The sequence below is a fragment of the Equus przewalskii genome, chromosome 26 (genome assembly GCF_037783145.1).
Source record: "Equus przewalskii isolate Varuska chromosome 26, EquPr2, whole genome shotgun sequence".
NCBI classification, from domain to species: domain Eukaryota; kingdom Metazoa; phylum Chordata; class Mammalia; order Perissodactyla; family Equidae; genus Equus; species Equus przewalskii.
The window spans coordinates 30,751,513-30,778,550 of NC_091856.1; the positions used below are offsets into that span (position 1 = coordinate 30,751,513).

General features: G+C 48.3%; 3 protein-coding genes and 1 non-coding gene across 16 annotated transcripts in view; 2 read left to right on the forward strand and 2 right to left on the reverse strand.

Annotated features, from left to right (window-relative positions):
* The first annotated feature begins 3,879 nt into the window (after positions 1-3,879).
* ZNF79 (zinc finger protein 79) lies at positions 3,880-17,947 on the forward strand. 4 transcript variants are annotated; one of them, XM_070596591.1, is made up of 6 exons: positions 7,609-7,725; positions 8,672-8,752; positions 9,008-9,096; positions 11,081-11,207; positions 11,684-11,779; positions 16,649-17,947. In XM_070596591.1, the coding sequence occupies exons 3-6, from the start codon at positions 9,064-9,066 to the stop codon at positions 17,818-17,820; spliced, it is 1,428 nt and encodes a 475-aa protein (XP_070452692.1). In that variant the 5' UTR covers positions 7,609-7,725; positions 8,672-8,752; positions 9,008-9,063; the 3' UTR covers positions 17,821-17,947. The 4 variants fall into 4 exon arrangements, with proteins under 4 accessions (XP_008509771.1, XP_070452693.1, XP_070452691.1 ...); XM_008511549.2 differs by lacking the exons at positions 7,609-7,725; positions 8,672-8,752 and adding an exon at positions 3,880-5,393; XM_070596590.1 differs by having other exon boundaries at positions 5,011-7,725; positions 8,672-9,096.
* A 1,866-nt stretch (positions 17,948-19,813) lies between these two features.
* On the reverse strand, positions 19,814-23,553 carry RPL12 (ribosomal protein L12). The gene is made up of 7 exons (XM_070596593.1): positions 23,419-23,553; positions 22,769-22,842; positions 21,613-21,711; positions 21,219-21,300; positions 20,538-20,624; positions 20,036-20,148; positions 19,814-19,865 (listed from the first exon to the last, which is right to left on the reverse strand). The coding sequence occupies exons 1-7, from the start codon at positions 23,453-23,455 to the stop codon at positions 19,860-19,862; spliced, it is 498 nt and encodes a 165-aa protein (XP_070452694.1). The 5' UTR covers positions 23,456-23,553; the 3' UTR covers positions 19,814-19,859.
* On the reverse strand, positions 20,698-20,825 carry LOC139079779 (small nucleolar RNA SNORA65). The gene has a single exon (XR_011533714.1). It is a non-coding gene; the product is annotated as a small nucleolar RNA SNORA65 (small nucleolar RNA).
* Positions 23,554-23,561: 8 nt separating the features above from the next.
* Positions 23,562-27,038, forward strand: part of LRSAM1 (leucine rich repeat and sterile alpha motif containing 1) — a 40,811-nt gene continuing 37,334 nt past the window's right edge. For 6 of the 10 annotated variants that reach the window (XM_070596587.1, XM_070596589.1, XM_070596580.1 and 3 more), the window contains exons 1-5: positions 23,562-23,694; positions 24,019-24,233; positions 25,843-25,946; positions 26,329-26,385; positions 26,925-26,969. Coding sequence is in view for 7 of the 10 variants with exons in the window: in XM_070596580.1 (XP_070452681.1) it covers positions 25,875-25,946; positions 26,329-26,385; positions 26,925-26,969 (174 nt within the window). In the remaining 3 variants the exon portion in view is untranslated. Of the gene's footprint in view, positions 23,725-24,018; positions 24,234-25,842; positions 25,947-26,328; positions 26,386-26,924; positions 26,970-27,038 lie in introns of all 10 variants that reach the window. The other 4 variants (XM_070596588.1, XM_070596581.1, XM_070596585.1 and 1 more) reach the window with 2 other exon arrangements.

Below are 27,038 nucleotides of genomic sequence, written 5' to 3' on the forward strand. Positions count from 1 at the left end.
AGTATGCTAAGTAACACACAGGACAGCTTTCAACTTGAGCAAAATCCACATTCCTGGGGGCCTTCCAGAAGTGAGGTGACGTCCACGTGCGGGCACATCTTCCGTGTCGAATACTGCATATCTGCATTCTCATTCTTAGCGCCTGCGTGCTGGTCCATCGGTTGGGTTGAGAATCTAATTCTACTGTCGTGGGGTGGAGTGTCTGCAAATGTCAACGAGGTCACGTTTCACAGAGTGATTCATGGCTTTTACATCCTTACTGATTTTCTGTCCACTTGTTCTATCAATTATTGAGAGAGAGCTGTGGAAATCTCCACCTATAAATGTGGATCCATCTCTCCTTGCTGTTCTATCAGGTTTGGTTTTAAGCCCCTTGAAGCTCTGTCATTAGGTATATTTAGAACTGTTACATTCTCCTGATTGTTTTGTCCTTTATCATCATGAAATTACCTTCTTGATCTGGTAATATTCCTTGTTCTGAGGTCTACTTTGTCTGATACCAATGTAACCACTCCAGCTTTCTTTTGATTGGTATTTTGACAATCATTTAAAATTCTATCTTATCCCTGTTCTTTTTCATAGCATCCTATACTTTGCTTTTTGACGGAATGCCTTTTTGAGTTTCTCCGAGGATACAGATTTTCACTTTAAAAAATGAGCTTTATGACGGCATTATTTACATACCATAAAATTCAACAGTTACAGGTACACAATTTGATGACTTAGGTCAAGTGTACACAGCTGGGTTCCCACCACCACAATCAACATACAGAGCATTTTCATCACCCCGACCAAAATGTTCCCTCACGTCCCTTCACAGTCAATCTCCTCCCTACAGCTGTGGCCCTCGCAATCACAGACATGTTCTGTCCCTGTGGTTTTGCCTCTTCTAGACTTTCGCGAAAATGGAATCATAGTTTGTAGACCTTTTGTCTGGCTTCTTTAACTTAGCAGAGTGCTTTTTAGATTCATCCATGTTGTTGCATGCATCAAGTTCATTTCTTTTTATCGTTGAGTAGTATTCCATTGGACGTTTGGGCTAGTTCCAATTTTTGGCTATTATGAATAAAGCTGCCATAAACATTTGTGTACAAGTCTTTGATGCCAAACTGTTTTCCAAAGTGGCTGTACGATTTTGCATCCTCGCCAGCAGTGTATGAGAGTGCCAGTTGCTCCACGTCCTCATCAGGACTTAGTACTCACTATTATGAATAAAACTACATATTTTAACTTTTTGAAAGTTGTCTTCTATTCTCTGATTTCCTCTGGAATCTGTTGATCATGCTGTTTGTCTTTGTCCTTCTCTGTTACGCTGCTGGTTTATCTCAAATATCTAGGGAGTTTGGTTGTCCATATTTAGGCATGAAGAACCAGGGGGTTTCATTGCAGTAGCTGGTGTACGCCCCCCCCCCCTTCCCTATCCATCTTCAGTTCTGTTATGGATCTGTTCCCTTTTATCTTCCCTGTCATTTCAGTGGGACTTGGAGGAAGAGAAAAGAGGAGGTAAATGTGTAAGTTCAGCCCACTAGCTTGGAATGGAAGCTTTCTTCATTCTTTTCATGATAATCTAAGACATGGTGTGTCTCAAAGAGCAGGTGTTCAAATATTTGTTGAATTTAAGATTCCCTGTATATCAACTTCAGGTTGTCTCCAGTTTTCTGCTTACTGGTAATTCTGCTATTTTACAGGCATAGATTCAGAGAAAGAAGAGAGACGACAGAGGGAGATGACAGAGATGAAAGAGAGGGGAGGGGAAAGAGTTTGATAAAGAGAGAAGAGAATGAGATAAGAGAGATGATAGAGATGAGAAAGATGCGAGAGATGGAGACAGAGATGGAGGTGATGGTGATGATGGAAGTGGAGATAAAGACGGAGGTCGTTATGGGCTGATTGTGTCCCCCTAAAATTCATATGTTGCAGTCCTGACCCCCAGTACCTTAGAATGTGACTGTATTTGGAGATAGGGCCTTTGAAGTGGTGATTAAGGTACAATGAGGTCATGAGGGAGGGCTCTAGTCCGATATGACAGGTGTCCTTATAAAAAGAGGAGATTAGGACACAGACACACACAGAAGGAAGACCTCGTGATGACCCAGGGAGAAGATGGCTGTTTACAAGCCGAGCAGAGAGGCCCTCAGAAGAAATCAATGCAGCCAACATCTTATTCTTGGACTTGCAGCCTCCAGAACTGTGAGGAAATAAATTTCTGTTGTTTAAGCTGCTCAGTCTGTGCTATTTGTTACAGCAGCCCTAGAAAACTGATACAGAACTGATGGTGGTAAGGGAGATGATGGAGATGGAGGGGATGATGGGGTTGGGAGGAGAGAGAGGAACTGGAGATGGACCTGTGCATAGGCAAACAGAGATTTCTTACGATAAAACTTTAGAGGTGTAACTGATGGTCCAAGGGGTTGTACATTATCAAAGCTATTGTTCCACTCAGTTAGACTACACCCCAGAAGGGTATACACTAGTGTGGCCGAGAGGGCTCTATTCCCCACCATCTCAGAATCCGTTCTCAGTGAGTCGGCACCAAAGACCAGGGGACAGGAACTTCAGACAGGTACAGGCATACATTAGGTGTCTAATGGCTGGGACAGCCTGGGCACCTGTGCTGCATCCACATTCGACTCATGGTGACAGGCCACAGGGGTCTTAAGACAAGTGGCTTGTCCTCCCTGAACCATAGTCTCTGCCCAGGCCGCCAACTCTCAGCCATCTTGCAGAAAACTGGTCTTTGTACTAGATACTTCTCGACATGGAGCTTCAGGCAGAGGCTGCTCCAGCTCCTGCTCGGCCATCCCTACCCTCTGCAAATGTAGGAGGGCAAAGGACCAGAGGGAAAGCAGGGGACTGGGTCAGCCCCCCAGGCTGCAAGGGAGATGGTGAAGCTCATGGTCAAGGAATGTCACTGGGGCTTCAGCCCTACCTTGGCCTCTTTTTTCTGTAATCCAGGGGCCAGGCGCCAGCGCAGCATGGTAAGAGCCACTGGGCTTAGTGCAAATTCTGATTGTACTGCTCACTCACTGCCCGTGCGACCTGGACAAGTCACTTAACCTCTCTAACCTCAGTTTATTTATCTGTAAAATGGGCACAATGACGGTATCTCCTTTTTGGGGCTGTTGTGAGGATGAAAGCAGACAATTATGCAAAGCACGTAGAACCGAGGATGGCACAGAATAAGTGCTCAATTGATGTCCCCTTGTGCTGGTGGTGAGCCTGTGCAGGTGAGGATGGGAGGCTGTGGTGAAGGGTGGGAGCTGCACACAAAGCTGGTATGAGGCTCAAGGGTGCCTCGTAAAGGGACATCTGAAAGCTTTACACATTTTTCTCTTTATTTTCTATTTCTTACCCTGCTTCCTCGGCCACTCCCACCCATACCACCTCTGATTGCTACCAGCACCCACCTATAGGTACCAACGACTGTGGACACACGCTCTTCAGAGGTCTCCTTAGACTCCTTTGAGGACTACCCACCAGAGCAAAAGATGCCAAGGGACCACGAGCCAGCCCTAGCTGACAGTCCCGTATCCGCCCCAGGAGCCCAGCCCAGCACCATCAGGCACAGGACCACGGAGAAGAGAGACAGGATGGAACATCCCCAGAGGACAGGTGCAGCAGAAGCTGTGCTCTTCCCATTCCAGGGCAGCAACCTGCACTGCCCACCGACACCCACCCCATCTCCCATCCCCGTCCCCTGAACAACTTCCAGGGGAATCCTCCCTTCCGCGAACCTGAGGCAAGGAGTGCCCTAACGCCGCCCAGTGGCCAGGGGCAAAATTGCATTAGCTGAAGCGTGAAGCACTCTGCTACCTCCCAGTGGCCATGGGTGGGACCGCAAGACTAAGGCAAGAAACCCTCTGCTACCACCCATTGGCCACTACAGAGCGCCGGACCTTGGGGCGGTGGGGAGAACAGCACCAGCCAGAAAGGGCCACGAGCCAAGGAATGCAGGCAGCCCCTGAAGGCTGGAAAAAGCAAGGACACAGATTCTCCTCAAGAGCCTCCAGAAGGAACATAACCCTACCAACACTTTTATTCTAGCAAGGAGATCCATCTCAGACTGCCGACCTCCCAAATTGTAAGCCCCAAACTGCAGAAGTCCAAGGTGGAGGAGGGCGTATCTCAGAGATCTGTGGGTGTGGCTTGCCTAATGGAGGGAATCCCACTAAGATTCATAGAAGACCCACAAACTTAAGAGAATCATGTTTGAAAAAAATGCTACCGGCTGTGACTGCAAGGGACAGAAACAGCACAAAATGAAAAAAGGCCTTAGGAACCTCAGACTCATTTCTGCTTCCCAGGTAACACATTCCCATCTTCTCAACATCAAAATGCCCCTAAGACTGAATTGGTCATCAGAAAATTGATGAGTAGCGAAGAATTTTCAACAGGCTTGAGGGGCAATTTCATCAGTGCTCTGGGGAAGCCCATTGACAATAGTCAGGAATCTCCTCCCAAAAGAGTGCTGATCGAACACTACGGAAGTGTGCTTCTACCCCTGAAATCACTGCGTGGTCCCCAAACTTTCAGTAAAGCTCAAAAGGACCATGAAGATGGCTGGGGTTGAGCCCCGAGCTGAAACTTGCGGAAAGAAACGATCCCCGTGACCAGCGACCCGGTGCTGGGAACGTCAAACTGCTGAAGAGAAACTAGGCGCCCAGAGCCGGCATAGACCTGTCCCTGCGCTAAACCACCACTCCCAGGATCCTTCGCGGCCCAGCTGCGTCCTGCCTCAGCGGCCACAGCCATTGGATTCCGGTGGACCAGAAAGGCATGTACAACAAAGCATGATGGGAAATAGGTTCTGGGAGCAAGAACAGGCAGAAGCCTCTCAGGATCGTACGGATCACAAACCTAGCACCGAGAAAGAAAAAGTCTTTGGCCGGGAACAGATCCCGGAGGTTTCTGGGAAATGGAGTTCGGCGGGGACGAGGAGGCATGTGCGCATGACCGGAAGTGACGCTATTCAGCTGCGTCCCCTTTGGCGCGAGAGTAGGGCCTGGCGTTAGGCAGTTCCTGCGACCGCAGGATTTGAGCTCGCAGCGGTACGCGTTACCTCTCTCAGCTGGCGCGCAGCGGTTTCCTCGCGCGGAGTGCTGCTCGAGACCGAGTCGGCTGTTGCGCCACGGGCTCCTGAGCCAAGGCCTTGGCTGTGGCTGGGGAGACAGTGAGAGACCCGGCTGGACAGGCCCGACTGGACCTCCCAGGAACCAGCACCGCGGGCTCAGACCCGGCCCCAGAGGGGAGAGGCCGGAGAGAAGAGTCCCGCCCGGGGGCGGTCAGAGCAGGCCTACGGAGTGGGGCTGCGGCTGCAGAGAAGCGACGCCGACGCTTAGCAAACCGCTGGGAGGCGGTGGCGCGAGGTGCGACCCAGATGCTGGAGGAAGGAGGTGAGAAGGAGTGATGGAGGGAGAGGTTTGCGGGAGATCCGGCTGCTTGTTCCAGCTTGCCCACTGAGACTGCTGTGCGACCCGGACCAGAGCTCTGCGGTTATCCTTTCCGCAAGTGGTTGGGGACGATCCTTTTTTGAATAAAGAATTGTGGGGTCAAAAAAGTTGACCTATCTAAAAAAGAAGAGCCTATCTCTGAGTGTCCTACCCCTTACCGCGATCTGCTTGATGGACCGATGGCATTAGAAATGGGCCCGGAGAAGGAAAGTGGGACGTACCCAAGGTCTCTGCTGCTTCTGATCTTCCAGCCCTTCTTGAGGCAGCCAAGATGCTCGGAACAGGAACCTGTTGGCTCTGCCTGAGATTGTTTAACCTAGCTGGATAGGGGAGTCATGGAGGATACTGGGGATTTGCAATCAGAAAGCTAGGGTTCCCGTTTAAGCTGTGGAGTACCGGTCAGGTTTTTAAAGCTGTGTTTCCTAATAGAGGAAAGGATAAAATAACCTTAATTACCTCGTTTACCTCTTAGAACTGTAAGCATCAAGTAAAAGAACGTTTTTGAAAGCACCTTGAACCCGTTACAGAACAAATGTGTGTATAATCTTATAATCTTAACCACCGAGGCCTGTGCCGTCCTCCCCTAGATCAAGGGGTCCATCTATTGGTCTATAACTCTTCAAGTGCAATTTCACATCCAGCATTTTATGTTCACTTTCCGAGAGACCTAGGAACAAACAGAATGGTTATCATCCTCCCCATACTACCAGAGGAAAATAAGACACGGTGGAATTAGGTACAACGCAGTAACATAAGGTCTGTACTGAGACCAGTATCCAGACCTATTTATTTCTCTTTCTGAGCTATTTCTGAGAACTACACTACCTCTACTATTTTTTTTATTGTGATATAACTCACATGCTATAATATTCACTTTTAAAGTATACAATTCAGTGGCTCTTAGTATACTAACAAAGTTCTGCAACCATCAACGACTATTTAATCCATAACATTTTCATCACCCGGAAAAGAAACCCATACCAATTAACCATCACTCCCCATTCCCTTTCCCCCTTAGGCCTTGGGAACCACTCATTTACTTTCTGTCCCTGTGGGTTTGCCTATTCTGGACATTTCTTAAAAATAGAATCATACAATATATGTGTCTGGCTTGTTTCACTTGGCATAATGTTTCAAGGTTCATCCGTATCGTAACATGAATAAACGTGCTTCACTTCTTTTTATGACTGAATAATAGGCCGTTATGTGGATGGTCGACATTTTGTTTATCTGCAGCTGATGGACATTTGGGTGGTTTCCAGTTTTGGCTGTTGTGAATAATGCTGTGAACATGCATGCACAAGTTTTTGTGTGGACGTGTTTTCATTTCTCTTGGGTATGTTCCTGAGAGGTATATATAATATATAAGAAGAGAGGAGATGCTCTGACATATGGTAACTCTGTTTAATATCTAAGTATGTCAAAGATATGGCAGTGAAGATATGGCGTTTCTTCAATGCCTAATGTTGAGCATCTTTTCATGTACTTATTGACTATTTATAGATCTTGCTTGAAGAAATAGCTATTCAAATCCTTTGCCCATTTTTAAATTGAGTTGTCTTATTGTTGAGTTATAAGAATTCTTTCTATATTCTGGATACTAGACCCTTAGGAGATCCATGATTTGCAGAGATTTTTCTCCCATTCTTTGGTTATCTTTTAACTTTCTTGATAGTGTCTTTGAAGCACAAAATTTTTAATTTTGATAAAATCCAATTTATTTTTTCTTTTGTTGCTTGTGCTTTTGGTGTCGTATCTAAGAAACCATTACCTAATCAGAGGTCATAAAGATTTATACTTATATTTTCTTCTAAGAGTTTTAACGTTTACATTTAGGTCTTTTATCTGTTTTGAGCTAATTTTTATATGTGGTGTGAGGTAGGAATTCCAACTTAATTCTTTGGCATGTGGATATCCAGTTGTCCCAACACTGCTTTTTGAAAAGACTATTCTTTCCCCATTTAATTTCTTGGCACTTTTCTGAAAATCATTTATCTATAAATGTATGGATTTATTTCTGGACTCTTAGTTCTTTTCCATTGGTCTATACGTCTGTCCTTATACCAGTACCACTCTGTTTTAATTACTGTTGCTTTGTAGAAAGTTTTGATGTGGTGAATGTGAGTCCTCCAACTTTTTTCTTCTTTTTCCAGATTGTTTGGCTATTCTGGGTCCCTTGCATTTCCATATGAATTTTAGGATCAGCTTATCAGTTTCTGTAAAAATGCCAGCTGAGATTTTGATAGGGATTGCATTGACTCTGTAGATTAATTTGGTGAGTATTGCCATCCCATGATTATTGCCTTCCAATCCATGAACATGGGATATCTTTCCATTTATTTAGATCTTTTATAATTTCTTTCAACATTGTTTGGTAGTGTTCAATGTACATGTCTTGCACTTCCTTCTTTAAATTTTTTCCTAGGTATTGTATTCTTTAAGTGCTCTTGTAAATGGAATTTTTTAAATTTCACTTTTGGATTATTCATTGCTAGTATATAGAAATATAGCTGGAGAAATGTCTTGCCCATTTATGATTATGTTTCCTTTTAATTTTATATCCATCTTGTATCCTGCAACCTTGCCGAACTAGTTTAGCTTTGATAGTTTTTTGTGGATTTCTTATGATTTTCTACATACAAAATCATGTCATCCACAAATAGAGATAGTTTTATTTCTTCCTTTCCAATCTGGATGCCTTTCATTTTTTTTTCCTTGCCTAATTGCCCTGGCTAGAACCTCCAGTATAATACTGAATAGAGGCGAGGGCAGCCATCCTTGTGTTGTTCCTGATCGTAGGGGGAAAGCATCCTCCTCTCACTATTAACTGTGATGTTAGCTTTGGGTTTTCCGTACATGCCTTTTATCAAGTTGAGGAAGTTCCCTTCTATTCCTAGCTTATTGCGTGTGTTTTATCCTGAAAAGGGGTCAGGTTTTGTAAAATGGCCTTTTCAATGTTTATTGAGATGATCGTGTGGGGTTTTTCCCTTTATATTAACATGGTGTTTTCTATAGATTAATTTTTGTATGTTGAACCAATCTTGTGTTCTTAGGATGAATCCTGCTTGTTCATTACCTCTTCTTTTAATTAAGCAAATGTCTTAATTTTTCAGAGCCACTTTCTCCAAAGAACTAAGTAATAGTGATATTTACGAACTGTATACTCACATGCTAGGCATCATGACAACTGCTTTATCTGCATTTTCCTTTAATCTTCACAGCAACTTTACAAGGGATTATTATCCCCATTTACTGATGAGAAAAATGAGACTTAGAGAGGTTACGTGATTTGCACGCTGCTGGTAAGTGGTGGATCTGGGATACTTGAGAGTCTGTTAGACTCTAATGCCTCCCCGTGTCTCAGTGAATTGATGGGGTTGCTGAGATAGGAAGGGAATGAGAAAACGTACATCCCACTGCAGGTCTGCAAATTCTGCCTGAGTGCCCTGGAGCCTGTGATGTCCTTTCAACCCCCTCTTCAGAGTGAGAATGTGAGATTTTCTAGCTTGGTGAGCTGTAAACTTTGGTGCCTCATTGGTTTCTTTGTCTTCCGCCAGAGCCACCTTCTCTGGACCCTGCCCTTCCCCAAGAGGAAAGCACAGGAGAGGAAGGAATGGTGGCTGGCCTCCTCACAGCTGGCCCCCACGTAAGTTGGAAATTTACTGTGAGAGGCAGCCTCTCTTTTTCTTTTTAATATTAAGGATTTAAAAAATATTTTTTAATTACAAAAGAAATTCATGTTCATTGTAGAAAACCTGTAAAATATAGAAAACACACACAATATTACCCTTCATCCCACAAAGAGATAATTAACATTTTTGTTTGTGTCCTTTCAGTCATATTCTTCCTTTTTTGTTTTCCCAAAATGGGTTTGTTCTGCTTTGTAACCTTCTTTTATTTCCACTTAGCAGAATTTGATGACTGTTTCCCCCGTTTCATTAAGAGTACTCCGCAGAATCTTTTCTGATGTATTTCACTGCGTAGGTCTTCTGTGAGGGTAGGAGCTGCCTTCCCCCCTCTCTTCTTGACTAAACTAGGTATCGTTCCATTTATTTTCATTTTTAGAAAATCTGCTCTTGGGTTTCCTCATCAGTTCTATTCTTGATTAACAAATTTTTCTTTATTAGTTTTTTGCTTCTGCTCTCCACAGATTTGTTTTAAAATTCATTTTTTTTTTAACCTCTTGAGTTAAATCCCTAATTGATTTTCTTCCTTTCTTGTTTGTATTTAAAGTTTTTGCCTGTGGTTTTATTTTTTTTAGATATTCCAAAATTGTCACTTTGGTTTCTTTTCCCATTGGGCTGGTCTGTGCTCATGGGGACAGAGTCTTTGTCTCTTGTCAGCATGAAACAGCAGTATAATGTGATTGCAGGGCATAGCGTTTGGCGGCTCTGTTAGCTCAACCTTATTCATTAAATTGCTCAGTTCTTCCATACCTTTATTTTTTGTTTGCTATTAACACCCAACAACTAAGTTGTTTTAACATCTCTCTTAGCTGTAATATTTTAAATTTCTCCTTGAACTTCCTACAGTTTTTCCTTTATGAATTGTATATTTGTTATTTGGTTCATAATACTTACATCTTTATAGTGAATTGTACTCTTCGTTGTTATAAAATGACCCAAATGTTTTAAATATTTCATAGTTTTAAAAAATGACCCTCTTTGTCCCATTTAATGCATTTCTCAGTGTTAAGGATGAATTGAAAGAACAAGTAAAATTAGAGGTCAGGAAACTAGTTATAATTTGAGAAGTGATGCTGGCTTAAAACAAGACAGCACTGGGGCATGTAGAGAGATGAGTGACTTCTAGAGATACTGAGGAGGAAGAACGAATAGGCAATTGATTTGTGGGGAGCTGCAGGAAAGGGGATAACAACACTCAGGTTTCTGATATGCCAGCGAGGTGAATGAGGTACCATTCCCTGAGCTTAAAATAGGCATGGAGACTTTCTCGCCTTCATGACTTTGCTCATGGTGTCTCCCCAGCCTTCATATTCTCTTCCTCCATCTGAGGAACTTTCCTCAAGGCTGGCTCAGTGATTGCCTTCTCCCTGTGGTCTTCCTTCATTGTCCTGCCCCTGCTCTCCACCCGGGATTCTTCTGTTATCCCAACAACTGGTCTGTCCATCTGTTTGACACATACTACAGGTGGTTGTGTACCTGCCTGGCTCTCCTCCTGTACTGTGTGACGTCGGAGTTCACAGGAGTATTTATTAAATGTTCTGGAAACATTCAGCTTTCACATTTCTTTGCTAATTTGCACCTGATTCCTCATTGCATAAACTCATACATTCTAATTTTGTCTTTTCTGTATTGGCTCTTTTAATCCCCAAGCACCTGTTAGTTTCTGTCCAATTACTGCTCATATATATACACATTTTCTATCCATTTATATACAGTCTACCAGAAGTTTAAACATGTGAAGACAAGACAGACTGTATTTTATTTTGTGTGTCAGTGTCCAGTATAGTGTTAAGCACATAGGAAGTGATCAATAAAAGCTTTTCTGAAACTACCCAGAGCCCTGACCCCTTTCAAAGACCCTTTCCAGGCCATCTCACCCAGGGACATATCCCCTCCCCCATATCCTAAGGCCACTGGACTAGAAGGAATGTGATTCTGTTTCAGGGATCCATGCCCTTCGGCAGTGTGACTGAAGCTTGTACCCAGGAGGGGTGGAGGCACTCGGTCCCTGCTCCGCAGGACAGGTTCAAGGAAGGGATACCAGAAAAGTCCAGAAACCTGGTCCTACTGGGTAAGGAAACCATTTAAAATTCCAAGTCTGCTCAATTCTGAAAAGTTGTGGCACTCTCCAGTGCTGAGTGATGGGGAACTGCTCTGATGCACCCTGGGGATCGTGTGTATTCCTCCTCGTTCCCTAGTGAAAGGTCTCTGGGTTCCCAGGAGGGGGAGGTGACCTTCAGGCCAGTTCTTCCATATTCAGTGAGTTCCTGTCTTCCTATAGCTTGCTTTATGGGCTTAGCTTAACTCCCTGGCTTGACCCCTCCTTGAGGGTGTTTCTTTAGCTCCTTCCAGAAGTGCTTTACCAAGACGTTGACATCATATCTGTCTTATTTACTGCTGTATCTCCTGGTGCCCGGCACTAAGTAAGTGCTCAATAAAGAGTTGTTGAATGAATGACCTAATTGACCTTTTTCTGCTCCCTTGAGTTCTTGGTGGCCATTTGTACTTAGTACAGATCTCTAAAGCCCATTTTTTCCCCTTGACTAGGACTTCCAGTATCCCAGGCTGGCATGAACTCTCAGTTGGAGCAAAGGGAAGGCTCGTGGGTGCTGGAGGGAGAAGGCCTAAGGAGTCCCTGTCCAGGTGAGTGGGCAGGCATGAAGCCCATGGAGTCTCGGGAGCAAAGGCCCCTTTGAAGCATACATTGGTGCATTTGATTCGTTTATCAGCGCTGGGAAGGAGATATTGTTATTCCCATTCTACAGCTGAGGAAATTTAAGCTGAAAGAGGCTGACTCGCTGGTTCAGACCCTCACAGCTAGAAAGCGGTGAGGCTGGGGTTTGAGGCAAGGTCTGTTGGACTCCAAAGCCTGCTATTCCATGCCGCCTCCTCATCAAGTCTCCCCGGGCTGGGAGACGTTTGGGGCACAGGTGGTATTGCTAGCCCTGGGGGAATGCATCATCTGCGCTGGCCTAGCAGCTTGGCCTTCGCCTGACTGAGGATCTCAGGTGCCCACCTTTACCCATACCTCCAGCTGTCACACCTGCGGCTGCTCCCCTCTCTGGCCCTTAATTGGATTCTAGCGCCCCCTTCCCTTCTCTCCCTTTACTTGGCTATGCCAGAATTTTCTAAAGATACTAAAAAACTCAGGAAAAATAAAAGTAAGGGAAACCATAATTTCCTTGTTTCTCTCGCTATTCATCTATGGTTGCGCACCCCACCTTGATCTTCATATTTCAGCCCCTGCTGTTGTGGGACCTCTGGCTGGGCCTCAGTAGCTTTTCCCTGTGATTCCAGCCACTTTTGATATTTTGAAACTGAAAGCCTCAGAGGTACCAAGGAACTTAACCACTTTCAAGTGACAAAGTTTTAAATTTTTCTCATAATGCAGCCTAATGCTTCATATCTGTGCTTAGTGATTATTGTTGCTGTAGGGCAATGAAAACAAAGCCCTGGCTTATTTTCTACATGGTTCGTCTGAACTCTCTTCTCCTTCCCGTCTTGTCATCCTCTTTCTGAGCGGCCTGTCCCCCATCACCTCAGCCCTCTTTGTTACTACAGACACCCCCATCCTTGCTGAAACACCTCCTGCAGGGAGCCTCGCTAGTCCTGCCACTTCCTTCTCCCTCCCAAGAGCCCCGCCTTCCCAGCACTGTGTTTGTTGTGCAGGGCCTTTTAACCTGACCACAGACCCTGTATGGAGCTTCAGAAATTGAATGCGGTGTTTTGTGGCTACGGCAATAACTGCATTTTTCTGCAAAAAGGGTTCATCACAGTCTCAGAGGGGTTTAAGATCCTAAAAGGTTACTCAGAAAGGTTCCAGTGACCATGTTATTAGAAACAGAAGTTGGGAGACAGTGCTACCACCAAGGGTCTGTGCTCCGAGGTCGTAGTGTCGAGTATAGTATGGAAGCAACTTTGCATACAGACCCATGAAAGACAGGCATTCAGGTCCTTACCTGCTATGTGGTAACTACATGGATTCAAAGTAAACCACTAAACGAGGTGGTTATTTGTTTCTATGTCTGAAAAATGTGGATAACAAAACCTTTCTTACTTATTTTATACACTAATACATGAGAAAAAAAGTTTTCAGTGATGGTGTGCTGTATTAGCTCTATGATAGGGAAGTGGTTAGAGGAAAGTGTTAAATCTGGCTATGACAGTGACTACAACACTGCTTCTGTGGGGTTACACCTCTGCTCTGAGACCATAGAGCATCCTGGGCATCGCTGCGCCTCCTGGGCCTCTCTTCTCCCATCCCACCCTTCCCACTCTGATAGACCCAGGTCTTTAAAGTAGCTCTGTCTCACTGCTGGCTTTGGGAACTTCTGTCGCAGACGCTGTTTCCCTAGACCCAGCTGATCGGTCTGCCTCATTCTCACTCATTTTGCTATTCCTTCAGTCAACAAATGTGAATTAAGCATTTGGTACATGCCTGGTATTGTTTTAGCTACCGGAGGTACAACGGAGAACAAGACATAGCCCCTGCTTATATCCTAGTGAGGAACATAAATAAAATGAGGAAACAAAATAACTGATATCCTACTGGATAGTGGTGAACACTGTGAGGAAAACAAAGTCGCATGGGGGTAGTGACTGTGGGTACAAAGATGAGAATGGGAATACGGATGGGGTGGGGGCTCTTTTAGATCAGATGAATAGGAAAGACCACTTTGAGGAGGTGACATTGGAGCTGAGATCTGAAGGAAGAGAATGAGCCAGCCATGTGAGTACCTGGGAGAGGAACATTCTGGGCCACAACATGTACCAAAGCTCAGAGTTGGGAATGAGCCTGGCTTGTGTTAGGATCAGAAAGCCCTAGGACTCAGTAAACAGCAGGGAGAGTGGAAAGCAGGGGGTGGATCACGGTGGGGTTTGGAGGCCACGGCAAGGCATTCAGATTTTATTCAGATAGGAAGTTGGGAAGCCACTGAGGGTTTTGAGCAGGGAAGGGACAGTGCAGTCATGCACTGCATAGTGGTATTTCGGTCAACAACAAACTGCATTTATGCCCCTGGTCTCATAAGGTTAGTACTGTATAGACTAGGTATACCATCTGGGTTTGTGTAAGTACACTTGATGATGTTTGCACAATAACGAAATCGCCTAATGATGCATCTCTCAGAACGGATCCCCACTGTTGAGCGATGCATGGCTGTATTTGTGTTTAAAAAGATAACTCCGTGGATGTGGAGAATCGACTTTCAGGGTTCAAGAGTAGAAGGAGGAAGATCAGTTAGGAGTCTGTTGCAGACATTCCAGAGAGACATGAGCGTGGCTCATCAGCAGGAGTTGGGGCCTACTCTGGTGTGAAAGCCAACAGGACTTGCTAGTGAACTGGATGTGAGGGATAGAGGCTTGAAGGATGACCCTGGCCTGAGCAGTTGGGTGAAAGGGAAGACTGGCAAAGACACTGGCTCAAAAGGGAAAATCAGCAGTTCTGTTTTGGGTATATTTGGCTTGGGATGTCATGGGACAGTTTTATACAGGAGCCAGCACCCAAGGGAGAGGTGGCTGAGGTGTGACAATTCATGAGCATCACATGGTCTCCTGAATTGCTTCTTTTTCCCACTGCTTTTCTTGTCACTATTCTTCTTCTTTGCATCTTTTACTCAGATAGATGGTCTGTTTGTGAGAGCTGTCAAAGCCATATATGATCAAATACCCAGTTCCATAGAGACGCTCTCGACCCAAAACAGGACATCTGTGCTCTTGGTAGACGAGGCATTACGTACGCACGTGCACCTCAGAGGGAGATCTGCTTCACGGGAAACCATTCGGATGGTTCACGAGGAGAGGTCCACGTGATGACAAGCCCTCGAAAAACATTGAGCTACTCCTCGCGTCTTGTTCTGGGGCCTTCGTGTGTTTTGACTCATTAAACCCTCAATAATCTTGCAAGAGAGCAGCATTCTCAGAGAATAAATCCAAGACATAGAAAAATTAAGTTATGTGCCCAAAGTCACACAGCTAGTAGGAAATAGAGCCAAGAATTGAACCCAGGCAGCCTGGATCAAGACTGTATATAGAAATTTGAATAAAGGGAGCTAGAACTCCCCCTGCTCGTCTCTCCTCTGAGAAATGAGGTAGAGACGGAAGGCTCTTCAGGAACATTGACCCAGTGACAAGAAGCTCTTCCACAGCCCTCCCTAAACCTCCACCCGCGCCCCCCAGCCCGTGTGGGAGATGGGGGAGGGGTCTGAGAGCCACGCTTGCCTGAGCTTCGCACTGTCCACATGGAGTACGGTCTTCACATTTTCAGCTCTCCTCTCAGAATGAATGAGGTCCCACAGAGGGGTAAGAATCATTAACTCTTCTTTTAGAAAATATCTATTTTATTATAAAAGCAGTGTTATTTATTCTTTTTGAAATAACTTTTTTTCTAGTAACAATAATACACGTTCACTTAAAATTTGGAAAAGAATGAAAAAGAGAACCAAGATCCCCTGTCATCCCACACAGAGGAAAACTTCAGTCTTCCCCATATCATAGAATGCAGTCGTTTATTTTTCCAAAATGACATAACAGCATGTAATTTTATATATACCTTTTTCTCTTAACAGTATGTTTCTATAACTTTTCTTATAAATAATACTGTCATTGGAGAACATTAGAAAATACAGATAAGCATTGAGGAAAATACAAATCACCTCTGACCCCACAACCCAAAGACAACACAACTCACATTCACGTTGTGTATCCTTCTGTAAAAGGAATTAGAGTGTACGGATTTCAGCCATGACTTAGAATTGCTAAATAGTGCCCCTCGATTGGCTACACTGTGGTCCTCTCATTTTAAACAGGTAGGTGTTTGCTTTTGTCTGACAAGTGGCGCTGTGATGAGTGCCTCTGTGGACACAGCTCCGTGTGATTTCTCACCGGTCCTTTAGGATGAGTTCTTACGAGTGGACTTCTGGTGTCAACATTTTAAAGGCTTGACACATGCGACTAGATTGCTCTCCAGAAAGGTTGTCCCAATCTATGCAGCTGCACTGGTGTCTAAGCTCTCCCACGATGCTGCACCCTTAGCAATGCTCTAGCATTAACCATCTTTGGAAATCTCACTGATGGGACAGGTGAAAGCATTCGTCCTGCTGGCACTGGTCATCAGCTTTTTCAAGGGAATTATGTAAACCTGGCAGGCAGATTACCCAAAACCACACTGAGAATTGTGAGACTAAGACAACAGCTTGAGACTGACTGCCCAATACTTAGCAAAAACAGAAGAGAGGAGCATCAGAAATAAGGAGACAAGTATTGCATCTGAGGCAACAGATGAGGCTAAGCTTCATCCCTTTGCAGGTTAGGAGAGGGAATAAAGGCTGCTAAAGTCTCTGAGGAGCCACCTGGGTCATGATTTGGGGTTTAGAACAGAAATGTCCTGGGGGACAGGAAGGAGGCATCAAACCCATCTGCCTAAGAGCCAGACTCCTTCAGCCTTCTGTATTTTGGGAGTATCTCTTCTTCCACCAAAGTTAAAAAAAAAATGCTTTTCTACATTTTTTTCAGACCAGAAGATTGTATCTGAATCACCACCCAAGCAAGACATTTCTGGAGAATCATTCCGAGACTCAAGTGTAGAGATGCCCCCTGGGGAGTTAGGTCACAGGAACAGTGCGCTGGGGAAGAGCTTCAATCTGAGACCAGTCCTCTCTCCACAACAGAAACTTGCCACAGAAGTGAGACCCCAGAAATGGGAAACACATAGACAGAGCTTCAGGAAGGAGGCAGACGTGATGAAACCTCACAGAGCAAAACCATACGCGTGTAACGAATGTGGCAAAGCCTTCAGTTACTGTTCTTCCCTTTCTCAGCATCAGAAGAGCCACACTGGGGAGAAGCCATACGAGTGCAACGAATGTGGGAAGGCCTTCAGCCAGAGCTCCTCTCTCATTCAGCACCAGAGGATTCACACTGGAGAGAAGCCTTACAGATGTGGTGAGTGCGGGAGAGCCTTCAGCCAGAATGCAAACCTCACCAAACACCAGCGGACGCACACTGGAGAAAAGCCCTACAAGTGCGGTGAGTGTGAGAAAGCCTTCGGTGACTGCTCTGCCCTCGTCCAGCATCAGAGAATTCACACCGGAGAGAAGCCCTATGAATGCGGCGACTGTGGGAAGGCCTTCCGACACAGTGCGAATCTCACAAACCACCAGAGGACTCACACGGGGGAGAAGCCCTACAAGTGCAGCGAGTGTGGGAAGGCCTTCAGTTACTGTGCGGCGTTCATTCAGCATCAGAGAATCCACACAGGCGAGAAACCCTACAAGTGTAGCATGTGTGGGAAGGCCTTCAGCCAGAGCGCAAACCTCACTAACCATCAGAGGACTCACACTGGAGAGAGACCCTACAAGTGCGGCGAGTGTGGGAAGGCCTTCAGCCAAAGTACGAATCTTATAATCCACCAAAAGACCCACACTGGGGAGAAGCCGTATCAGTGTAACGAATGTGGGAAGTACTTCAGTGAGAGCTCAGCCCTCATTCGACATCACATCATTCACACAGGAGAAAAACCCTACGAGTGCAATGAGTGTGGAAAGGCATTTAACCAGAGTTCATCCCTCAGTCAGCATCAGAGAACTCACACTGGTGTGAAGCCCTATGGATGTAGCGAGTGTGGGAAGGCCTTCAGGTGTAGCTCGGCCTTCGTTAGGCATCAGCAACTCCATGCTGGAGAGTAACTGGGAACATGACCAAAGTGGACAGGTAAATGCAGGGAGTTTGAAAGCAGCTGGAGACATCTGACTTTGATAGTCTGTAGCCTAGAGCCACATGCAAAAGCACCTCTAATAAATCCTTGTTTACATACATGTTGGATGTGGGAGGTCGGGGATGCTCTTCCTTCTCCCTAACATCTTCAGAAAGCAGAAACCACCCAGCTCAGATCACCCTTAGTCACCTTTATTCAGTGGGCCCCAGTGCTCCTTGTGTAGCAAGCAGTCCAGAAACCTTGGTTTATAGAGAATAAGTCAGTGATCAAGTCACATGGGTCATGGACTTGGTTCCTACTTGGAGGCCAGGTAAGTTTGGCAACATTTGTAACCTCCCCTTCATCAAGGGCTGCTGCAGAACCAGGAACGCTGTAAATGAGCATTTCTGCACAATGGGGCCTAAGGTATCTAATTTGGGGGCAAGTCCAAGTGAGGAAAGGGGTTCTAGGGCCAACCATTAAATGCTACAGTCTCTTTCCGGGTAGGGGAGGGACCTTCACTCCCTAAGGCTGATGCTAGGAAAATCTAGTGCCGGCTGCACCTCCAGAAAACACCGACAGGCCTCATCTCCACTTTAACCTGTTCGAGGTGCACGTAACTGCTGTCAGGAAACAGCCCCAGAGGGAAGGACAGTGAGGCAGAGGATCCAGGAGGAAGCTAAAGAACTCCCAGCAAGGCACTAAAGGGAGACCCTAACAGGGAGGACCCACAAGATTGGAAGTCTGACAGCCATTCTTTCCGTGTGGGTGGGTCATTCTTCCTCCTGACAGAAAATGGTTGAATTTCATTTGGATCCAGATTTTGACCCCATTGGCCCGCTTCCTTCCTTGCATTTGACCCAGGTCCTACTGTGACACACATACCATCATCACACCCAACTAGTATGACCATCTCAGCAGTTAAGAATACACTGCTCCCCTGGTTTGGGTCAGGTAAGCCTTTGATTTCCCAGGCAACTCCCTGTTCCTGGCCTGCTCTAAGGGAAGCTGGTTGTGCCTTCAGCTGTCATCGCCTAAGGCCTCTAGCTGATTGATTGGTCCTTGGTGACTTGCCACATGTCCCAGATTGCTGCTGCTACTGCCCCACCCCCCACCCCCCAGTCCCAAGTTTCTGCTCAAGGTAGTGCTCCAACCGTGAAGGCACCTGGGGTGATGAAATACTCTTGCTTAAAGGGACTACTGACAAAATTCATGGCAAAGCACAGTGACTAATGCCAGGGAAGTGAGGTTCCTGGGTTCATCATTCCCAACTCCCTTTAGTCAGGACCCTGAAGCCCCTCCCAGGTGGTGCTTCATACAACCCAGGTGTGGCCTATCCCAGCACCCAGAGGTCTCGCAGTTCACGGCTTCCTTCACTGCATATTGTCTACTAATGTCAAAGAAGTGATGAGCTCTAGAAAGTTGAGTCCAAAGGAACCGCGCTAAGAGAAGCTGAGGAAGAGACTTGGGAGAGGTGAAAACACATTAGGAAATAGCCTGTTACTGGCTTAAAGCAAATATGGTTGGAGAACAGTGGGGCCAGGAATCCCACAACTCAACTGACTTGACCTTCCAACTTTCACAGTAACTTGGATCTGTTAACGACTCCAACATCAAGGTCAGGTTCCTTTGTTGTCCATCAGTGGTTCTGAACCTTGGCTGTGGTGAAGTCTTGCAGGCCATGGGCCCCCAACCCACCAAATGATTCAACTGGTTGGGGCGGAGCTTCCTCCCTGTGTAGCCATGCTCAACTACAAGTTTTCTTCCCAGCCAACAATTTTTTCTTAGGAGGAGCTCGGGGAAAAAGCACTGAACTTCCTTCCTAGGTGTCTTCTGAGCCAGGCTCATACAGGGCAGAAATCTGTTACCCACAATGAGCTTGCTCCCCAGATAGCTACTTCCACAGGTGCCCACTGGCCACCTGACCACCATTTGACCACAAAGGAGCTAGCTCCTCCAAGAAAGAGGCCACATCCAAAAGCCCATTGGTTGTCAGGTGATCCTTTATTGAAGTACTGTCCTCACCAAGTCTTAACTCTGTGGGAAAGAAAAAAGAGACATCAGTTAACGGGACTAGAAATCCTTATCATCTGACCCCACTACTGACCATTTCTAGAACTTTCTAGCTTATCTCCATGAAAATGTTAGTTTCCCTCCAGCTTTTGCCTTGATTTTAAACAAACAAAACTGATGTAGAAGCCACTTACAGCTGGGCATTCCACAGCACCATTGTTGATGTCATCGATGACATCATGAGGGTGGCGACCATCAACGTTGCAGCCCACAGACTGGGCAGTCCCCAGGATCTCTTTAATGGTTCCTATGAAAAAAAGATGGCATTATCCGAGGGGCTGTCAGTGAGTCCCTCACAATCCTCACAAGCAGTGGAGTTTCATGGCAGGCGAGGAGAGGAATACCCCTATTTTACAGCACACCAGGAATAACCTAACATCCCTGCTCCAAATTCAGAGCCCCATTCAGTTCTCTAGGCTCTGAATGCAGTCTCCATGGGCCCCTCAACACCCAGAGCAAACACATCCAGCCCACACCCTCACACAATCTCAAACCATTCTTTCAAACCCAGAAGACATGGCACCCTCATTTTGGGTCTTACAGAGTAAAGTCCCCTTCAAGTGGGAAACCACTACTGCTCAGTGAAAACACACCCCACATCACAATTAAGGCGGTTCCCTGTCATCCCACTCTTACCAGAGAGTTCTCTGGCCAATGACCGGTGCCGCATCTGTCGAGCAATGTTGACAATCTCATCAAAGGTGATGTTTCCACTGTGCTTTACTGCAGAAAACAGCAAAAAGCTTTGTCACCAGCCGAGGCTGGAGCAGCCCACATCACATGCTCCCTGTTTCCAGGCTGTTCCCATGCTTTCGGCACAGAGTCATCCACATGAAGAACAACCCTGTTTCCTAAGCTGGGGTTTACTATCAGCTCACCACTGGATTGCACCAGCCAAGAGAACTGGTCAGGTGCAGTGGCGGGTGGCTAGGGGCCAAACCAAATCTTTGCCCACCTTACGTGGAAGAGACTGTTTCAGAGATGGGAAGAGACAAGCTTCCCTTACTAAGGTTAGTTGAGCTGCTGGGTGTCATCCAGCTCACAGCTCACCAGTGGCCTCTCCCGATTCCTGGTCATCATTCTCAGTTGCTTCCCCCTGCCTACTATATAGCCCTCCTGTGTGCTGTGAGTGGGACCAGCCCCACACCAGGGATCCTGGAGACCCACATGACACTTCTTAGTGGCTCCTGGCGTGGTCACAGCTTAACATTGAATGCCCATGCCATCCCTACGTTTCATTAAAGGGAAAACGTGCAGCAAAGTATCAAACCCTGGGTAGACACCACCACTCAGATTACCAGGCAAAAGGCCACTCACTGTTTTTCTGCTTCTTTCGGTCTCTTGGTGGTTCCTTGAGTGCTTTGATGATCAGGGCAGAGGCAGAAGGTACCACCTCAATCTGCACAAGAGATTCCAGTATGAGTAAACCCTACCCCACCCTCCAAGAACACGATCCATACAACTGTGCACCTCGCCTGAGACCACAGGCCAGACACCAGGTTTGCTATACTTTCAAGGAATTTTCAGTCGAAAACACATCCTGCCTGAGGAGGACTAAGTGATTTGCTCAATCTCACACAACTGACAGAGCTAACATTTGAACCCATGTCTTTGCACGCTCTCCAGAAAGCCTTGCCTACAGAAGCAAAGATCTACCCCCAGGAATCCCAGGGCGTTGCTACCTCTGCCCCCATCCCCCTGAACCAAGTACCTGAGCCTGTCGGTTCTGGATTGTCAGTTTCACAGTGATCCTCAGACCCTTCCAATCACCAGTTGCCTTGGCGATGTCATCGCCCACCTTTTTTGGAGACTGTAGAAATAAATGAATGGAATCACATTGTGCCTAAATCGAACCAGAGCCCGAAAATCTGCCCAGTCCTTCTCACTTGGCAGGATCCCACACTTTCTTTATCTGGCACAGAGAAGCTGTCAGCAGCACAGAACTGCACCTATCGGCTCAAGTTGTGACTGTCACCACAGTGTAAATTGGGAAAATGAAGCTGGGGGTCAAGAATGTCCAGGGCTCTAAGCCACAGGCTCAAGGCCACAAGGGGCCAAGTCCCTTAGCTGCCTACCTTCTCATAAGGACCTAGGTGGTAACGTAGGGACTTTCAACCAGTTATATTCCAGTTACATGGGGAACCTTAAAGATACTGGGTTCCTGTGTGAGACCAACACGAGTTCACCTGTGGGGATGGGCTCCTTTACAGCTCCCTAGTGACCACCAGCCTAAAGGCTCCGGAGACGTCCAGCGAGTGCCAGCTGAGCTAAGGGCCCAAGAAGGGCAGGAAGACTGGCAAGGGAAACTAAGCAAGGAGGGAGAGGTTTGGGACAGGAGACCGCTGTCCAAGGAGGAGAGGCCTCATGACATAAAATGGAAGAGGGGAGGCCTGTCAATAAGGCTGGTCAGGGGGCATGCCGGTCACATTAACCAGGAGACGGAGAGCAGAGCTCTTCACGAGCCACTGGAAGCTTCCCCAGAATCTTCATCCACGACCCGTGTCACCCTCCCAACAGCGACAGGTCCGCTTCCCCGACCAGGCAAGGCCAAGTAGGCCGCCAGCGTCACTAACCCTCTCTACTTCCAAACCCTCCCCCGTGGCCTCCTCCAGCCCTCCCTCAAATACGATGGCAGCAGGTAAGAGGCGTCGGAGAGGAAGCTCCGGCTTCAAGGGAGCAGGTTCTCTCCGCACGTCTAACCCTTGCACTGCGCCTGGCGCCACCTCCGCGCTCAGACCTGGTCGGGGACGGCATCCCTCCCCGCCACCGGCGCCTCGGGCACGCTGTCTGCACGAGCCCGAGATTCTCTGTGCTCTCCTCACCCTGGTTCATGAACGACCCCCCACCCCGCCCCGACGCCGACCTACCAGACCCAGGGGGCCGATCTTGGGGGCCAGGGCAGACGTGGCACCGACCTCCCCACCGGTGCACCTCAGGTACACTGGAAGAAAAGAAAGGTCAGGGCCCCAGCACAGGGAGCCCCGAGCCGCGGCCCTGCCCGCATCCCTCCGGGGCCCGCCACGCGCCCTCCTGCCTCTTCTCGGAAGAGCACCGAGAGAGCCTCGGCGGGGAGCGAGGCGGACCAGGCCCCACACATGCACCCCCGCCCCCCCAGCCGGCGAGCCGCCGCCTCCCCGGGCGCAGACCGCCCGCGGCGCCACGTGGGACAGCGGCGGCCTTTGGCTCGGTTGTGACTGCCCGGGCCGCCAGCCCAGCCCAGCCTCGCGGGAGAAGCGCCGGAAACAAACCTTACCCTAGGGCGTGCGGGCTGCAAAGCCGCCGCGGGTCGTCCGGTCCTCCCTCCCCACGTACACGGGGGGAAGCTGAGGCCCGGAAAGGCAAGAGCCTCGCCCAGGAGCCCCCAGCGCCCTGGACGCAGCGCCGGGGAGGCCTTTAGGAGGCAGCGGCCCGAAAGCCCGAAAACGTGGGACAGGCCATTGCGCGAGGGCCGCAGGCCCGACAGGCGGCGCGGAGGGAGGCCACATCCCGCAGCCCCGGCCACATCGAGAGCACGCACCGACTTTGATCTCGTTGGGGTCGAACTTGGGCGGCATGGTGGAGGCGTCTGGTGTCGGATGAACCCGGATTCGGGACGACCGAAGAGAGTTGCACCTTAGCCTCCTCCGAGCCGAGCGAAAAGACTGGCAGGCCTCTCCCTGGGACCTGATATAGACAGGAAAGCGCGGCTCTCGCGAGAACCGCCGTCTCCGCCCAGCCTCCCCGGGACGCCCTGCCCGCCATGTTGCTTGTGGGCAGGCGCCGGAGGCTGTCGGCTGGAGAAGCCAGCGCTGCGGTGAGCTGTGACCAGGGCTTCGGAAGTGGGGTTCGTGGCGTTTATCCCCGGGGAGGCAGAGAAGAGAAGGGTGCTCTCGACATCGTATGCCCCGCCGTTCCCCATTCTCCCTTATCTTGAGGGTCACCCGTGGTCCCTCTCACTCAATCCCAGAGCCCCGCCCCTCCTGTGAGGGTTCCGCACCCCGATTCTAAGACCCCGGGACCACAGCGACCCGGGCGCCCTTCTCACTCCGTAGTGTTGCAAGCGCTGTAGATATCGAAACAGTTTTATTTGGCTCTCAATCTGGTTCAACTCTTAATTCTGAGATTCTGCCGTTCTCAGAGTCTCGGACTTCGTCATTCTGGGCTGCATGACTTTCTGAGATCCTGAGTTTCGGTCCCCAGCTCCTGCGTTTGGAGACCAGACTCGGGCTCCGCGGGGGCCGTGCCGGGTGGTCTGCGACCCCGCGTCCATGACCAAGCCCTACGAGTGATCGGCCTGCCTTCAGGTCCACCCGAGGGGACGCTCGTCGGGGACCTGTCCACCTACAAAGCCAGGTCGGGCATTGCCCAGTCCAGCCAGGGGAGGATGGGTGTGGTTCTCCTCGACTGGGCTGGACGTCAGGGGAGGGGATGGATGAGGGATGGGCCTCGGGAAGCAGGTTGGGAAGAGCTGATCTTCTGGGAGGGATGGAGGGGGCACCGCCTTTGGGAAGGAGGTGGGGAGGGCTGGACTTTGGGGAGGGGGTGAGGGAGGGTTAGTCATTGGCGAGCAGCAGGGTAAGAGCTGGTCATCAGGGAGGGATGGAGGAGGGCTGTTTTTAGATTCTTCCCCATCCCTGCAGGCAGGTGAGGTGACCAGAGGGGCCTGAGCCAGCTCTGCAGGCTTGGCCGGCTCCCCAGATGGCTTGTGCCCCTGTGGGCGGAGAGTTGTGATCTCCACCCCTCCCCCTGAGGACTGGGCGTGTGTCAATAGCGTCTCCTCCCTAGCCCTCTTCCCCCTGCCTCCTTAAACTCGAGTAGATGTGTGGTGCTCTGTGGCTAACATTTATTGACCACTCGTTAGGTACCAGGTACTGTGCTGTGGCTTTACATATATGAAATCACTGGATCCTCATAGAACCAGGTGTTGGTAACATTATTACTCGTCCACACTTTACAGATGAGGAAACTGAGGCTCAGAGAGCTGAACCAAGGTGACGTGGTTGGCAGGTGGCAGATATGGGATTCAAGCTTAGTTCTATTTCATCCCAAGGCCTGTGCTGTTGACCAGAAGCTTCCCTGGAGGATTGCTTCCTGACCCATCCACGTCCCTTATCAAGCTCTGATATTCACAGATACCGGACAGGCAGTCAGCACCTGGCCTCTGCGTTCAGGACAGCGTACTGTGTGTTTGCTGAGGTGTTTGAGCACCAGGGAGTCGGGGGCAAACTTCACAGGATCAGGACTCGAGAGAGCAGAGTTTCAGACTGGTTTTGTTACAACCCAGGCTATATAAGCAGATCTCTGAACTTGAGAAGCATCAGTTTCATCACTCTAAACAGGGCTGTGGTGAGAATCAAATGGAATAATAGCTGTGAGAGTGGTAAGGTGCCTGAGGATGGCTTTTGAATTTTTAATTAACTCAGTGATCGCTTTGGTTATGATGTAATGGAGCTCCCCAAGGTCCTGGCCGGCTGGCGCTCTGCCGGGTTTGGTTTGCTGATGCCACTCTGACAGTGCTTCAGGGGCTGGAAGTGATTCATCAGCTGAGGCTGTTAGAGTTCTCAAGAGCATCCTTGGAAAGGACCCTAGGAAACTTCTCCAGGTCAACCCCCTTGTCTAACGTGGAGGAGAGATGGGGGCCCAGGATGGGAAAGGGTGTGCCAGGGTCTCACAGTGGGCCCGTGGCAAATGTGGGCCGGAAGCCAGGTAACCTCGCTTGCCATTGTGCGCCTTCCACCACACCTGCTGCCTATTGTTTAGTCAGCAGAGAACAAAGAGTATCAAACACCTGCTGTGCCGGACTCAGGGCGCAGATTGATGGTCAAGTTGGACGCAGCCCCTGCCCTCAAGGAACTTATAGTCCAGCACTTCAGCTGCAAGTTCTGTGTTACCGTGCTTCCTGTTCTGGGTGTTGGGGGCTGTGACAGATTCCGCAGGCCCTCACTTCTCTCCTGTGCCCTAGTGTTGTGAAGATTGCCCCGGGAAAAAGGAAGGATGCCGCTCTTCTTCCGGAAGCGGAAACCCAGTGAGGAGGCTCGGAAACGCCTGGAGTACCAGATGTGTCTGGTGAGGGAGAATGGGTTTTCCGTCCCTATCTTTGCCTCTGCCCCGTGAAACAGGGCTCCATGCCATCCCCAGACAAGCCGTGCTCCCTCCCATCTGTTCCCCCACCCCCAGAGGAAATCTCTGACTCGGGCCCCCGTCAAGTGCTCAGCAGTGCCTTCACTTTCCCCCCGTAGACACACTTGTCATTACTTGTCCGTTTGCTCTTCTCTGCTGGACCTCAGGCCTTAAAGCAGGGATCCTTGGTCTCCCTGCAAAATGGACTAGTTGAACCAGGTGGTGTCTGTGGTCCCTTGCAGCTCCTTAATTCTATGTTTCTTTACCTGGTTTGTCCACTTTTTGTTTTGTTTGAACACTTTTTTTTATTTTTTCTTTTTATCCTTAGGCAAAAGAAGCTGGGGCAGATGACATTCTTGACATTTCTAAATGTGAGCTCTCAGAGGTAAACTGGGGTGGTGTTCTGGCTGTGAATTTGATCTGTCCTTTCTTCTGGGATCACGTGTCACTAAGAAAGACACATGTGGACCCGGGCTCCAAAGAGGCCAGAAGCACTAGCCAAGAGATGTTTCCTTCGGTTTCGCTCTCGTCCAAAATAATCGAGATGATCTTTTGGTCTCAAGATAGTCTTCAAGAGTCACGGAGTCTAGAAAACGTACCCACAGATTCCCACGGCACTGGGAGAGTCTGGGGTTCCTCAGACTCTGCAAAGCACCAAAGATCTATCTTTTGCCCCTGATAGAGAATTCATGGTGATGATGGATTAGGTGGGCCAGGGCCGGCCAGGGCACTCTCCTGCCAGCTAATCGAAGGCAGGCTGACATCCCTCACCAGCTCTTCCCCTGAGCTTAGCGCTGTTCTCCACAGGAGCTTTTTGCATCTGTTCACCGTCTGCCCCATCTCTCCCCCACGTGAGTGGCACTCAGAAAGCAAATCAAAAACTGGCCAGAGAGAAGGCACTAACTCTTCTTTATCTTATCTTAGATTCCATTTGGAGTTTTTGCAACATGCAAAGTTCTACAAAAGAAGGTGAGACGGGTCTTCATTTTCAGAGCATTGCTTATTGCATGTTTGCTTGTTTAAAATCGGGTGGGACTT

What these genes read in the sequence shown, in the direction of transcription:
- RPL12 (XM_070596593.1), bottom strand. Translation starts at nt 23,455, where the DNA reads ATGCCGCCCAAGTTCGACCCCAACGAGATCAAAGTCG. An exon ending in CCCCAACGAGATCAAAGTCG is followed by an intron (nt 22,843 to 23,418) that starts GTGCGTGCTCTC and finishes CTTTTCTTCCAG; the next exon opens with TGTACCTGAGGTGCACCGGT. An exon ending in TCCAGAACCGACAGGCTCAG is followed by an intron (nt 21,301 to 21,612) that starts GTACTTGGTTCA and finishes TCTCTTGTGCAG; the next exon opens with ATTGAGGTGGTACCTTCTGC.
- ZNF79 (XM_008511549.2), top strand. An exon ending in CAGAAACCTGGTCCTACTGG is followed by an intron (nt 11,208 to 11,683) that starts GTAAGGAAACCA and finishes CCCCTTGACTAG; the next exon opens with GACTTCCAGTATCCCAGGCT. An exon ending in CCTAAGGAGTCCCTGTCCAG is followed by an intron (nt 11,780 to 16,648) that starts GTGAGTGGGCAG and finishes CATTTTTTTCAG; the next exon opens with ACCAGAAGATTGTATCTGAA.